The 15,019-nt window shown below is 42.5% G+C and overlaps 1 protein-coding gene across 3 annotated transcripts in view; it reads right to left on the bottom strand.

Annotated features, from left to right (window-relative positions):
* The window catches only part of ERGIC1 (endoplasmic reticulum-golgi intermediate compartment 1), a 66,057-nt gene that overhangs the window by 7,089 nt on the left and 43,949 nt on the right, over positions 1 to 15,019 (bottom strand). For all 3 annotated transcript variants that reach the window (XM_068698595.1, XM_068698596.1, XM_068698597.1), the window contains exons 4-9: positions 13,629 to 13,723; positions 12,877 to 13,001; positions 10,107 to 10,211; positions 6,053 to 6,113; positions 4,920 to 5,020; positions 2,078 to 2,200 (exon numbers count right to left, since the gene is read on the bottom strand). In XM_068698595.1, the coding sequence (XP_068554696.1) occupies positions 2,078 to 2,200; positions 4,920 to 5,020; positions 6,053 to 6,113; positions 10,107 to 10,211; positions 12,877 to 13,001; positions 13,629 to 13,723 (610 nt within the window). The remainder of the gene's footprint in view (positions 1 to 2,077; positions 2,201 to 4,919; positions 5,021 to 6,052; positions 6,114 to 10,106; positions 10,212 to 12,876; positions 13,002 to 13,628; positions 13,724 to 15,019) is intronic.

A 15,019-nucleotide genomic window follows, 5' to 3' on the forward strand; every position in this document is an offset into this window, starting at 1 on the left:
TGTCACAGCACCCACCCCAGAGCCCCTCTTGTCATTTTATAATTAAGCAGCTGCTGCTACAAAAAAGCTGACGCGTTTGCACAGCCCCATTCAGGAACGACTCCAGATGCCCCAGCACAATGGGCCAGATGCCTGGGCCAGGTAGGTGCAGCCTCAGCCCGGTGGTGATGATCATGAACCGGTCTCCAAAGCAACTGTGATGCAAAATGCCACGCAGGAAATACAGGATGGGGCTGGAGCAGCGGAAAGGACAACAGAGCAGACTGTGTCATCAAAACAGGGCAAAGAAACCTAGGACAAAAGGTGTGCTAATCCTCTGCAGCCCTGCTCCCCTCCAACCTTTCCGGTGCCACCTGGAATGCTCTAACACCCACGCCAAGTCAGAGCTGCCCTAGCGTAAAACTTTCCTAGCCTAAACGGATGCGAGAGCAGATCGTCTGCACTAGGGCCAGATGGGTCGTGCTGATAGCCACGGCACAGCACCTGTAACAGGATCAGCTGCCTTTCAGTCAGCCCCATCTGAAAAGGGTCTGGAAAACCTGCGTCTGACACGCTGCGTAACAGCTCCTGCAGATGCCATTGCCACCCGCATGACTCCACAGGAAGGATGTTAAATTGGCACAGCCCCAAGTGAGCTGCTTCAGACTACAGCCAATTAAGACTGAAGTAGGCAAAAATCAATTCTAAATCTCTTCTTCAGCAATCTAGCAGCCAGAAAGCACCTAACTGTACAGACAGAATGGGGCAAAGCTCTAAGTGGGCGATCCCAAATCCAAAAGGTCATCATGGCAATCAGAAAGGAAAGCCTCTCCTCTGATCTCCTGGTGTGAGCTCTGAAGCACAGCATCACATTCAACAAAGATGCTATTTATATGCATACAGGGGCATATCAGCAGTAAATCAATACTAGCAACAGACTTGACAAAGAATAGTGCCAGCCATCAGTGATTTCTAAACATTGTTTCCTGTTAAAAACACCTCCACACTTCCACCCCCACCAAGAAGCTTAAGTAACCTACAAGAGCATAGTGCTAGGGAAAGAAATACATGTAGAGGCAGTGTGATATGTCAAGTAATAAAATGCTGATGTTTGACCTTTTTTAGGATTATCTTTGGAAGCCAGACATACATGCTAAGACGAGAAGGTCTTAAACCATGACTTTTAGGTTTTGCTTCAAGCCCCTCTGTCTCGGTATGTGTGTATCCTGAAGATCACACACATCTCCGATGCTAAGTGAAAAGAATTTGGTGTTTATCAGAAACTGCAAAATCAAAATCCTTAAGTGCAACATAGCCACACTGTTTATGTTAACTTCCAATTAAAATATTCGAACAGTTTAAAAATCAAAATCCGAGGTCTTCATTCCAGACAATTTATCAACTAGTTCATGTTGCATTATGCCTCACTGGCACAAAGGGACTGCAGTTTACATTTTAAGCCAACTCCCTCAAGACATTTTTTAAAGTTCTGGAAGATCTTGAAATAACTCTTAGCCTAACTAGCAGTTTGGACAGTACAGCTTTGTTACAGATGCTGAGATCAGTACTGCAGGATGCTATCTGGATAGATCAAAACACAGCTGGTCAGGAAAACACCTCTGGAATTTGATAATGCTGCTCTTCTCCACTTCTGCCCAGGAGCAGAATTGTGGAGCTAGCATACCCATTTAAATCAAGCAGCTATACTGAATAAAACTGCCTTGTCTTCTCTCCAAGTTAGACCTCATCATCAGAGAGGTCTTACTAAAGCCTGCTTTACTGCACACCACATTAGTTTTAGTTCCAAGTTTCTGACATGCTGCAATCATGCTCATCCTGCCTAGATAGAGTTTGGCATTTCTGTAATAGGGTAATTTTCTTCCTTCTTGTGCCTAACTATTAAATCAAGTTGTCAGAGTATAGGACTTACCGGTTACCTCACTTACACTTCAGTACAAGAGTGGTGATGCACTGCTTTATTTCAATTATGTCATAACGCTCTGAAGCAGAAACTCAATTTTTTCTGGGAATGTAAGGCTCGGAAAAGAAATGGAAGGCAGGCAGGAAAAAGGAGAATCAGAGATTTAGAGTAACTCACCGATGTTATAAACCTGTACAAAGGCTGTCGCCTCTCTGTGTATTTCACTGTGATGGGGCTCAAATCGTAGCGAAACCAGATAGCTGGGATGATGCGGCCAGTGTGACTGTAGGCTACATACTCCTAGAAGAGAAAGTGAGGAAAAATATAAGTGTGAGCAGTCTCATTCCATGTACAGCATCTGCAATAAAACAGCTCCTGTGGATCTGGTCCTTAACTGGCTGTTCCGTACTAATGATCAGACAAAGACGTAAATAGCTAATTCTAGTATGATATTTCTTCCCCTATCCTTTTCAAAGAGGAAAATAATTTCTTCAGAGTGTGATTATGATATAGATGGGCACAGAGTGATGACGTTATGCTCACCTTCATTCAAAGTTACAGAAATAAGCAGAAAGACGGTCACTGATTAGCCTAGCTTAGATCTGCTCCACTGAAATGCAAGGAGTCTCTAAATGGTTGCAGATGAAGTTTTTGTACTGTCAACATGTAAATTATATGCTGGGACATTCATCAAACAAACAGAACTTAGTTTGCAAGAACCTGAAAATCCCTGCTTGCCTATGCACTCAGAATAGCAAGCGGCAGTTCCTGTCTGTGAGGCCCCCTTCACATGGGGACCAACAACGCGAATGCTTTGCTCACTACTCAGTATGAGCCCTTAGAGCAGCTCTTTTAAAGACCCATTTAGTGGGTTTAAAAATCATGCTGAAAGCTGGAATGAAGCTGTATACAGAAAAATATTGGCAAAGATTACAAAAATATTTCAAGCTGGTTCAAGAGACCCATCTTTAGATTTCCACTGATAATCTCCTTTAATCCATTTAATTAAGAAGAGGCACAGTGCTACGTATCAGCCACAGGACAACGCCCTGGTAAGACATAGCGCACAACGCCAATGTAGAACAGATACTAACATCAGCTTAGTATCAAGTGTTACATCTTTCTGAGCTAATATTTTGTCTGTGCTCTCAGTGGAAACATCTATCAAGTTTCAAGCAGCAGGACACTGATCTCAACTGACAAGCGAAACCAAAGAAAAATCTGCTAGGAACTCAGGTCAGAGCCATCAGCATTTGCATGGCACACACCACCTCTTTACCCAGCTGCTCTTCCCTTCTTTTATCCCTATGACATGCCTGCCAACTCAGATGACCTTTTCAGTCTCAGTTCTCCATGCAGAGGCAAAGAGAAGCTCGTATACTTTGGAAAGAGGAAGAAATGACAAGCAATATGACACCCATGAGCATGATACAAAAAAGATAACTACTTTTCCCTCTGAGATCAGAGGGAAACAATGAGCCAGCATCAATCTCTTACCAATCTCTTTCATTGGTCTCACATAACTCCCAAATTTTGCTCTATTTAGGTTGGGTTTTTCTGTTTGTTTGTTTATTTCCCCTCCATGAATGACACGAAAAGTAAAATGGTGCTGAAATGTCAGGATATTTTCAGGACTCTTATTGCAGACATTTTCTGCAGCATATGTTGAGAGTGGCTACCTGGAGAAGTGAGGAAAAAGGATCTAGCAGCTAAAACTTCATCTCATCATACTAGCCTACCTATGCCAGACTATTCCAATGGCTTCCAGTTCCTTTTTCCCACTAATGAGAATGGCAGTCAAAGACTAAAAACAGTGATATGAAAATTTTCATTTTTAATGAGAAGAAAATGCAGAGGCAGTGCTGTTTCTCCGCTCTTCAGTTTTGACAGAACTGACTTCATTTCTTCCTTCCTCTCCTGTTTTCTCCACCAGCAATTCTACCTTAATGAGTCAGTCTTGGCTGAACTTGCAACCATGTTCACAGAAGTGTCAAAAGCTCCTGCTGTCTGTTTTCCAAATTACTTTCAGAGCTTGTGTCACAAGAGTCTTATCAGAACAGCAGCAGTGACATAAAGCAGAAAGAAGACATTGTTATCTGAATAGAGAGAGACATCCAAATCATTGGGACAAGCAAACCCCAAAATCACTAGACAGGAACACTAATCTGAGAACTAGCCCATGGAAGTGCGTGTCTGAATCTCAGTTATGACACAGTAGCAGTCATTAGCTATTAGAAACAGATTCTGGACTTTCACTTAGCACCTGGGTGGCAAATTATTTTAAACTGAATGAGGAATTTTACCTTAATAATTAAATATATTTTTAAAGAAGAAAGTTCAATACATTATTAAAATGCAAATATCTACACATTTATTGTAAATTCATTCAAGAATTATAAAGTTACAGTAACTATCATAATCCAGTATAATAAAGTAGATAACGTGAACTAGTCGAGCTTTGCATATTTGCTGCTGTAGATTCAATGGCTGAGTATCAGAAATCGACATTTGTAAAATGCTGAAAATTCTGGTACAATTCTTTTCTGCTAATTCAGAGGGTGTTATCTCCTTCATTTCAGTTTATTTAGCTACTTTTATACTGGCTGTTTTCTGAGTTAATAAAAAAAATACCAGAATTGAAAAATTAAAGAAAGCCCAAGAATTCCTGTCTCTCCTTTTGACACACACTTAAAATGCAATGTAATAGGAGAGATCTACTACTTATAAAATCCTGAAGAAGAAAAAAATCAGAAATGAGTCTCCTCCCTAGTCAGCTCAACTAACTGACTGAATTTCATAAGCCAATTAGTAAACCAGAACCAGGAGCAACAGAAAGCCCTACTCTGAAGAGCTTCAGTTCCTCCTTCTCCCAGCAGAGGCTACTGCTCACCTACAAACAAATGTACATGGCTGTAGAGCAGAGGAGCAAGAGGGACGAGGAATGATGACTGAAGATCCTCCATGCATCCACTGGGCTGCAATGAGGAGCTTCTCTGAGAACTACCTGCTGCTTCTTTACCTTATTTGCTACAGTATATTGGTACGAGTATCGCTGCTTGCCGCTCATGTCTTCATACACCGTTGGGACTATCTTCAGTATGTAATCATGAGAGGCTAGAGCTGCAGTCAGAAAAGGAAAGGAAAGTATAAATTAGCATTCAGAGAACAGAATCACAGCCTGCGTAACATTTCAAAGTAAATATGGGAAATCAACTAAAACAAGTATGATTACAGAAAAGGTATCTCCTTCCTCATTACCTTCCATGTTTGAATCACTTGAAACTTCCTAGCTGTTTGCAGTTAAAAATGATTAACACTATGAAAAGCTGTCCTGGTTAAATCAAGAAGTAGCTAAGGTTAGAGCTCAGATGCTTTTGACAGAAAGTGCTGAGGCACAACCTGTGTGCCTATTTCTTTTGTGCACCCATCTCTACTCCTTTCTCTTCTTCCTTCTCCTACAGCTGCTTAACAATTACTCATTTTACATTATTTTAATGGCTTGGGCCGTTTTTTGTGTCTTTTGTAACAGTTATAAAATATAATTTGTTTTTATTCAAGATCCTTTGGTCAAATGTAACACAAAGGCATTTGACTCTTGGAGAAAAAAAAAAAGAGCTATCTTCATGAGTGGCCATAGAAATTTTGTTCCAAGAAACGGGCAAAACTGATATCCTACAGGAACATAAAGAATTGAATGAGAAAAACTAAGCTGAATTGTAGCGTACCTTAGAAAATTATTTCTGTGGTGTTGGTAATAAAGAAGGGCAATGAAAAACAACTTATCCTTCCATCCACTGGGTAGAACTTACGGTGTTAACTTACAATACAACAAGGAAAAGCCTTAGTGGTGGTGGCGGCAGCAAAGGGGAGCTACAGGAGTATAATGTGGATAAAAAAATCATGATCTAATTCTACAGCAGATGGTCATACAGCAGAGGGCAATGTCCAGAGTGCAGAAGGACTGCAAAGGACCTTTTGGATGAAAAGTTATCTACAGTACTGGTGAAAATGGAAATGTCTGTCAGAAATGTCTGGATCATTTTGGTTAAAGCAGCAAATTAAAGACTTCTGGATACACCAGTGTTGCATGAATGGCCCTGTTTTCCCTCCTGCAGAGAGTGGCTAAGACCTGTAATCACCAAGAATACATACGATTTGAGCTGAGTTTGTCTGCTCCCTCCAAGGCATTGAATGCTCCATGAATGTTCTGGACCTGGAAAGCACAAGGACAGATGAAAAAGCTAAGCTCTAACTTGTTACTCTTGACCTTTGCTTCCCTATCCTACCCTGTAACAAGATCAGCCTGATTCAACCTCTCTAAAAACAAAGCCTCAACCCAGTACAAGATGACTTGAAATATCTCTCAGTGACCATCAGCACAAGGGTTGGTTCCAAGGAAAAAAGTTGATTTCACAATGTCTTACAAGATGAAACTCCAAAGCCACTCCAAAGGTAAAGGAATTGCAGTTGGAAGAGGCCAATTGTGAAATAGCATAGTGAGATATTTCTTAAGAGCTTTGCATAGCTAACTGAAATTCACCTATCAGGCTGAAGGGAAATAAATGGGAGTCAGATTCAGGATAAACTCCGGAGTCCTCCTGCAAAGGTACCTTATGTCAGAGCAGCTGGGTTTGTACAGTTTAATTCATTAGCCCAGCCCTCACACCATGCACACTATGCCCTTGGAGCTGGGAAGGACACATGCCAGCACTGCCAGCCATTCAGCTTTTCCTACAGCTGGTCCCAGGCACGCAAGTATCGCTTTGCCCAGAATAACAGGATTTCCACCCCATACCTTCCACATACTATGATCATCTGGAATCTAACGTCCACCACCAGAATAATCAATTTGTGAACTCTAGACAAGGGAAACCCCACAGAACAGTTGTAGAATCGATGTTGCATCATTCACATAATGTACAGTAAGCTATACAGAAGGAACAAATAACTGCAACCCAGAAATTCCTGACCTTTACTCAGACAGCAGGGAAGAGAAGTTAGGAAGAAGTATTTGGTCATGCGTGAGTTTTACCTCACTAGCAGGACAACATAAAAGAATTTCCTTCCCAGACCCTCACAGTCAGCATGGGGATCAATTTTTCTGATACTAATGGCTGTTTCCCTGTTCTGAATGCTACAGAATAGATGATGATTTGGAGTAAAAAGCAACTGCACTAGTTTATCTACTCAGAAAGGAAACTAAAGACACAAAATCATCAGCAAATTCAACTAGCAAGGTGCTGGTAACAAACACAAAGTGAAAGGAACAGCAGAACCTCCTACGGTGCTTTTCACTCTGCTGGGTTTTCAAATATTTTACACAACAGCAACTATTTCTGAAGTACACCTGCACCTACACATTCTTTCTTAGTTAATATACGTGGACAATGTGTATGTAAAAAAGCTTTCAAAGACAGAGAAGCCACCAGCTTGGGCTATGGCATTGTGTACCATGCCCAATGCTGCTGAGAAGTAAGCTGCTTACTGCATACCCAGGCCAGAGATTTTAAGGTCCATTTAAACCACTCTAACAGAAATTTAAGTCGCTATTCAGCAAACAACTGCATCTATCCTGTGAAGTACCTGTACGTTTGGACTTATGTTCTTGTCCTTGGTTCCCCAGCTTCCACACTATCTGATCTGCTGTCTCTCTAGAGGAGTTTGCAGAGCTGCAAAGTACAGCACTTCCACACCAGACATCTCCACAAGCTCCTGTTTCTGTGTCATCAGGCCCTTTGCTGCACTTGCTTCTCCTGCCTTCGCAGCACGGATGGCACCTGTAACTCCCAGACTAATGTTTTACCATGATTTCCCTTATGGAATATTCTGGGCTCCCAGTGCTGTACTTGCTGTCCATAGACTGCTAATTAATCTCTGCTCTGCAAAGTGCACAGGTGTGTTCCTTGGGGGAACATACTTGTTTGTACCTTGTTAAATACCTGGAGGGACTTCAAGAAGCAATAAGATTTTGGCCACAGTAACAGAATTGTTTTGCAACAGAGAATTTAAGCAAGCCTGTTTAGCTGGACATTCTCAGAACTACACTGCAGTACACTAAGGCCAAACCTCGTGCTTTGAGCAGTGGCACTGAAAGCAAAGGGGGCTATTCAGTTGTTTGTTAGTGCCAACACTTGATCCTCACCCAAGATGGACCTCCAGAAAAAAGATGCTTGCCAGGGCCCTGAACACCCTAGGCTTTAGCTTCTACAAGTGCATTCAAAGACACATATAACTTGACTAATCAGGCAAAGTCCAACAGCAAGTTAAAATAACTTCCAACCTTGTAACTACCATGGGAAGACAACACCTCTTGTGAAAACTACTATTTTTCAACACAAAGGTCTGGCACCCAACACAATTTTACAATTTACAATGTATAATCTCCTACTTTCCACATCTGTTTCTTTACTTGATTACCTGTCATGCAATAAGCTAAACAGTTTGCGTTTTGGTATTGTTTGCATAGAAAAAAAATCGACAAGAAGCCTGCCACTATTGTACATGAACTAACATAGAAGAACCGATGCTCATTCAATGCCAGATAAGATTTAAATCTCTGTTTCAAACAGATATTTTATTTTTTTTCTGGAGAATGCAGCATGTACCTTAGTGACAGAGCTGGCAACAACCTACAAAGAACTAAGTCCCAGAACATGACACATGTGAATCAGACAAGCTCCTCAGCCCCCTTTAAGTACTTCGAGTGTATATTATATCAAAGCAGGTGGAAGACAAACCAAAAAAAATATTTAAAGATGCATCTACATAGCTTTAAAGCTCTCCACACTTGCTGGTTCTCCACACTGCTTGCTGAGTCTTGATAGCACCTGTTTGGTGAACACAGACTTCTTTAATTTGTGCTGTTAAACTCATGTTTGCCTACAGGATCAGCAGCACCTACATGCTCCATTCTTGTGTATGGGGATGATGAGTAGTTATTTTGAGCTTTGAAAAGACTAATCGGAACTTGTCCAAATCATGAGCCAACTGCAGATCTGCTAAACAGGTTTCTCACCACCAGCACAGAAGACGCTCGCTCCTTTGCCCCCAACTGCCCAGGCTTCTCGTCTCATTGATGCTGATTCACATCAATAAGAATTGATGCTACATCATGAATTCAGCTACGCTGCTCAAAGACTCCATGATAAAACAATGGGAACACTACCTTATAGCACCGATTTCCCACGCAAACTGCAGAACTCCCTATTAGCACTTACCTAATATTTTTCATAATCTCAGTGTGCTTTACAGACATTAAGCCAAGCTTATTTATATGCTAATATTGCAGCGTTCCCACACAAGATATTTCCTAAAAGAAGCCGGGAGCAGAGTCAGAAGACTACAAAGCAACGCTTAGACTTGTTAGCATGAAAAAGGGTTTTGGAAGTGGGTGTACAAGAAGCAGACTAATGAGACGTCTGTGCTGAGGAAAGAAGATTACAGAGAGACTACAGGTAAGCAATGTTTAGGGTGAGTCGCAAACTGGGTGTGCACATATATAACTCCCACCTATGATGCTAGCTCCTTGGAAGTAGGCTAGAGAAGCACTGTAATCTGTCCTTATTGAGAAATCAGGAATTATTACATAACTTGCAACACCTGGTGAAACTCTATCCACAGGGCAAGTGCACGCGTTCAGCTTCTTCCCAGCAGGGAACTGGCAATTCTAAGTCTAACTTGTGTTTCACAGAACAAATTTGACTAATAGGTGTCTGCTATAGAAGTCTGGTGATGTGAATTAAAAAGAACTTGCTTGGTGCCACAGTAAATACAGAAGAGAGCACACATCTTCCCTCGGTATACTTACTCACTGCTCCTCTGCAAAGAGGGTCAAGACATGCTTGCTAAATTAATACTAAAAACAGTACTGCATGGTATTTTACAGAAATGTTCCCAGCAGGAACACGGCCCCAGTTTTCCAAAGACACCTTCGGTTTCACATGAAAACATCTACAACTGAAAACTCTGTGACTGAACATTGCTCTTTCCTGAAGTGGTGGCATGCAAACACTTGTGAACTGTTCTGGACTGAGTGTGTATTGCATGGATCCATGGGACGTGCTTGCTTATTACCCAGGTAGTTCATTCTTTCGTTCCCCCCACACTGGACCCAGCCCCTCCATAAAACCAAACAGTCCAATACCCAACTTACTCTGTTTGCATTCAGTCCCCTAGAGAAAGGAAATTTTCAGGGAAGCAAACTCACTTGTAACTTGTCCCCAAATGAGAGCTTGTGGATGATGTGAGTCATGTCAGGATTCTGAGGCTGCGCACTGGCACTGTGCGTCGACACATGAAAGTTACCAGGGACCTAAAATTAGTCAAGACAAGGAAGACAGGATTTCACATTTTATCCCTCAAGGCATTGCTAGGCTCTGTGATATGAAGCTGAAATGCCTGGATCCATCCAGCCTGGCAGGCTGTATCTACTTTGCAGCGGACAACTTCTGGCATGTCAGAGAAAGGCTCTGAAATATCTCTCTGCACATGATCAGCACCACAATGTTTGATACAGAGCGGAGATCTGTTACATCTCAGGAGTCAGGCATCTTCTCTTTGCTACTGCTGCTGACTAGGAGGTGATGAGTAGATCACTCCCAACTTTAGGGATTCCTAACACTTAAGGCTATGTCTTTCTTTCCCATTAAAATAAGATTCACGTCTCTGACAGGCAACAAACAATTGCTTAACATTTTACTCCCACATCTCACATTTGTAAATGGGCCCACTGTCGCAGAACAACCTAAGAAAGCTGTGCATACTTTCTTACTGTAGTACCGGTCATGAAAAAAAATAGTATTTGAGAAGATTGGTAGTTTTCTTTTTATATAAAGCTCGTTCTTACCCACAAGAACTTTGGGGCACCCTATATAAATTGTGCCAGGTCTTCAGCTTACAGCCCTGGCAAGTAGCTGGCTTCTAGACACTGGTTCTACCAATACAGAATTTGCTATATATATGTTTTTTTAATTGAGGGAAATACAAAGTTCTGAAAAACACAGATTTCACCTAAGGTCTCAGTTTCAATACAGGAAACGAGCACGGGTGTCATTCTGCCTGGATCACTCTAGCATGCACAAACTTTTCAGGTCACTAGACCCACACTATGAAGTCTTTCAGCAACTTCAGCTGAATCACTGTTAGAGAGCATGCAAGAAATTTTTCCTAGGGAGAAAAGGCTGGGAAATTCAATGGTTTTCATTCGCAAACCCTTTGGCAAAGCTGGGAATCAACCTGACAGTGCCTCAGACAACAGCAGGATGACAGCTATACAGCAAGGGCCCGCTGTGCTTACTGCAGAGACTTCACCATCAGGGCCAAGGGAGGCCACATGCTGGTTACATGTGCTTTCAGGAAAGCTAAACTAAATGACTTGAGGAACACCAGTGCACTCCTGAGAACACTTTCAGGCGTGGACATAAGCTGTGTCATCCACAGGCTTGGTAAACAGGGTGGCAGAGTCTGCAGTAAGAATTACACACAATCATCTCACTGTTACCTTGTCCTTCCCCTCCAGGTTTGATGCCCTGCCATGTACTGCCATGTGTCTTGGCTCTAATCAAGCCACCAGCTGCTCCTATAACTAACTTACATAAGCTCTTTAAAAAGAGGAGTGTCTTTATTCTGTGGGGCCATACGCATGCTTAACAATGCCCAACCACAACACTTGGTCACGTTTCAAAGCAGGTCTGTGTCCCACTCTAGATACCAGCTCACACAGAAACCCCTAAAACTTCTGCTAAGGGTCTGAAGACTTTCCCCTCAGACACGAGAGCCTCAGGTTTTCAGAGACAGGAACCCTGGGTGAGGCCCCCTCCCTCTAGTCCCAGGCACTACGTGGGACAAGGTGATTAGTGGCTTTGCACAAACGAAGCAGAGAAGGGTGCTCCTCAAGCCCTCATACAGCAACTCCCTGTCGACTTGCTTTGCTGCGCAGAATGCACAACATACACTGCACAAATCCCAAAGTGTTTTAGCTCTGTGCTTCTGGGATTAACAGAACAAGAACTACCTTTCAAGAAACCCTTTCCCAGTTTTGTGGACTACCAGCTGCCAGCAGTTTTGGTGGCTTAGAGGTCAGGAAATAAACGTCTTTTTTTTTTCTTTTTTTTAAGTCCCTAATCCTTTCCATGCCACAGAATCAGTAAGAGGTTCTGCCTGTTATTTTTAGATGCGATTTAACATGACCTGGGAGGAGAAGGAAGTAGGATTTTGTAGCCTGTGGTACATGAGGAGGCGTGAATAAAGGGTGTGCCCTTCTTAAGACATCAGTGGGCCCCACCACTGCCTCCCCCACCCCATCTAGTCATCTCTAGCATTACATAGCAAGATTATTCAATTCTGAACACACCCAGCCCAGAGAGGAGCCTCCTCCAGGCCTGGATTTTCATTCTTTGAGGCAGAAACAAAGCATTCCTACAAAGCATGCGCACAGGCCTCATGCATGTATTCCAAACATCTCAGCACGGAGCCGTTTCTGTTATGTTGGCATCCTCTAGCAGGAACATTCCTGTCATTCTGCAGCTCTAGGAACAAAAGAGCACTAGGATAAAGACACTGCCAAAGACCTCTGCATAGTGAGTCACATTTTGGAGGTGCAAAAAATCGTGACGAGTTAACACAGAAGCCATTCGGCATTCGCAGGGAGTTCATACATCCCCTAGACACCAGGCTGCTGCACTAAAAGAGAGCACTGGCCGCAACACAGAGCCACTCTGCTGTTAAGGAATGCTATCTGGATTACCTGCTTTGGAGAGTAAGTCTGATCTAACATGTCCTCTGTGGCTCTAACTACACAGCCTCCTCTCCCCATATTGTTCTGCAGCACCAAGAGCATCAACCTCACCTACTGATTAGGGGCATGAACGTAATCCCTGCAGGAGAGACACGAACACAGATTTTCACGAGCTTTTTACAAATAGATCTTCCTAGCATTTCCCCAGCCAGCCCAAACTCACCCATTGTCACATACTCACCTTGTTGATGCTGAAATGTCCCTCAAACCTGCAGCCATCCCCATTATTGAGAGGTATCCTCATCGAGTTGTCAATATGACCCACTTCATGCCTTCCCATTTCATCCTGGATGTCTAGTCCAACTACTGCATGGGTGGGAGGGGAGGAAACAAAAATCAAAATCTAAGAAATAACAGAAAAGGTTGCATAGGAAAAGCGTGCACTGCTCTTACCGGGAAAAATTACAGATCTTTTTACTTGACACATGACTAAACTGTGCATCATCTGTCAAATACTGCTATACCAGAATGAAGTTTGTAACCACACTCTTCAGACTGCTTATTTGACATAAATATATCTCCTGTGACCTGCCAGGCAACTTCAATCTCAATTACAGAATCAGAAAAACTTCAGGTAGAAAAGGCAGGTGATCTGTGAAAAGGTAATAAATGGCTGGTGCGCTCAGAGTTACAAATGAAACTTGGGAGGTTTCTGGCTTCCAGACACTAAAAGGTCACTATAAAAAAGGAAACAAGACTTAGAAAGAAGCCAGCAAGGGGGATCAGCCACTGACATGGGCTGCAGAGAGCACAGGGTCCAAGAAAACAGGTGGCCTGGCCTGGAACACAAAGCTGTTGAATATTGGCAAAGGCTGCAGTGACTTGATCTCCATCCACCCTATTACAGAAGAAGGGTCACTGTACTAACTCAAGCCTTGTCCAAGTAGTACTTAAAATACAACAAAAAACGTGTAATTGAAAGAGGGTACTCACATTCACAATTCAGGTTTGGTAAACTGATATTCAGAGTCACTTCTATTTTGCCTCCACTGTCTTTGTCTGGGTCATCCACGTACAGCTCATTAACTCTAGAGGACAGAAGACACAGGTGGGTTCAATCACAGCTACTTTTCACAGAAGGGAAAAAAAAATTAAACTCAACAACCAGCTTTGCATGGAAAGGGAAAAAGGACATTTTGAGGCACAGGATTTGACTGCAGGACAGCCTGAATTACAAGACAGAGCAGGAAGAGCCCTCCATAACTGCATGGGGACAAATCCCTTTAATTTTCCTTATCGCTTGACAAGTGCAGCATATGGTGGCTTTAGGCAACTACTCCCTTGTCCCAACAGAAAAACTGCTCTGATGTACGCTTCCTTCCTGCCCCTTCCCTAACCTGGGCTTCCATGACTGACACAAAACAAGAACCTAATGCTGAAGAGATGGCAGGAGGTCTGCTAGCCCTCTGCACACCTGGGACGTTACTCCTTTTAAGAAAGAAGGAAGCATGTGCTTTTCCACTTATTTCATAAGTAGTTTTAGAGAAAGGATGCTTTCAACTACCCCACAGGAAAGCTTATTTGTGTAACTAATTGCCATTTGTTATTGCCACCCAGTTGACACAGCAGTGGCAGGAGAAGGCAGCACGGCAGGCCAGTGGGCATGAGAGTCCCTCTGTGTGATTAACCATGCCAGGCAAGAAAGCTGCCTGCATTTCTTCCTTTTTCTTCACTTCCCATCACTGGTACTCAATTTTTGCATGCCAAGGTCTCCTCTTACACTTTTCCCCTTGTACCTCTCTCCTTAATGTTTCATTTCAATCTGTGAGCCATAATCAAAAGGAATGACTGAAATTGAGGAGAAAAGGATTCAAGCCAGGAAACAGATGGAAGGAAACATCCTGGCCAGCAGGATCTAACACACGACGCAACAGTCTCCCAACAAGTAATGATGTGCCAGCACTGTGGGTGCTATGAAACAGATTTCACAGAAGACAAAATAGAGATACAGTAAAAAAGAATACAAGAGTATAAATATTTATTGTTGGCACATGCAATCCATCTGAGATAAAATATAAACCAAAAGAACCAACACAAGCACAAACAAATGAGCTAAAATGTCCTTGAAACCCAATCCAGCAAAACACACCACACTGACCCAAGAAGATGCCGAGGGTACCTAACTGCTCTTTCTCTCTCTCAAAGTCTGACACTATTCAGCTTCATCAAGTGAGAAGATTTGACAATTTATCTTCCAGCAGGACAGATAATAAAGCTACTGGAACTTACGTTTAGGCAAGGTGCATAAAATAAACTACCTTCGCTACGAAGCGCTCTGTTTTATTTTTATTTAATGCTCAAAGTGCACAAAACCCTTTGACAAG

The sequence above is a fragment of the Anas acuta genome, chromosome 14, assembly GCF_963932015.1.
Source record: "Anas acuta chromosome 14, bAnaAcu1.1, whole genome shotgun sequence".
Lineage (NCBI taxonomy): Eukaryota > Metazoa > Chordata > Aves > Anseriformes > Anatidae > Anas > Anas acuta.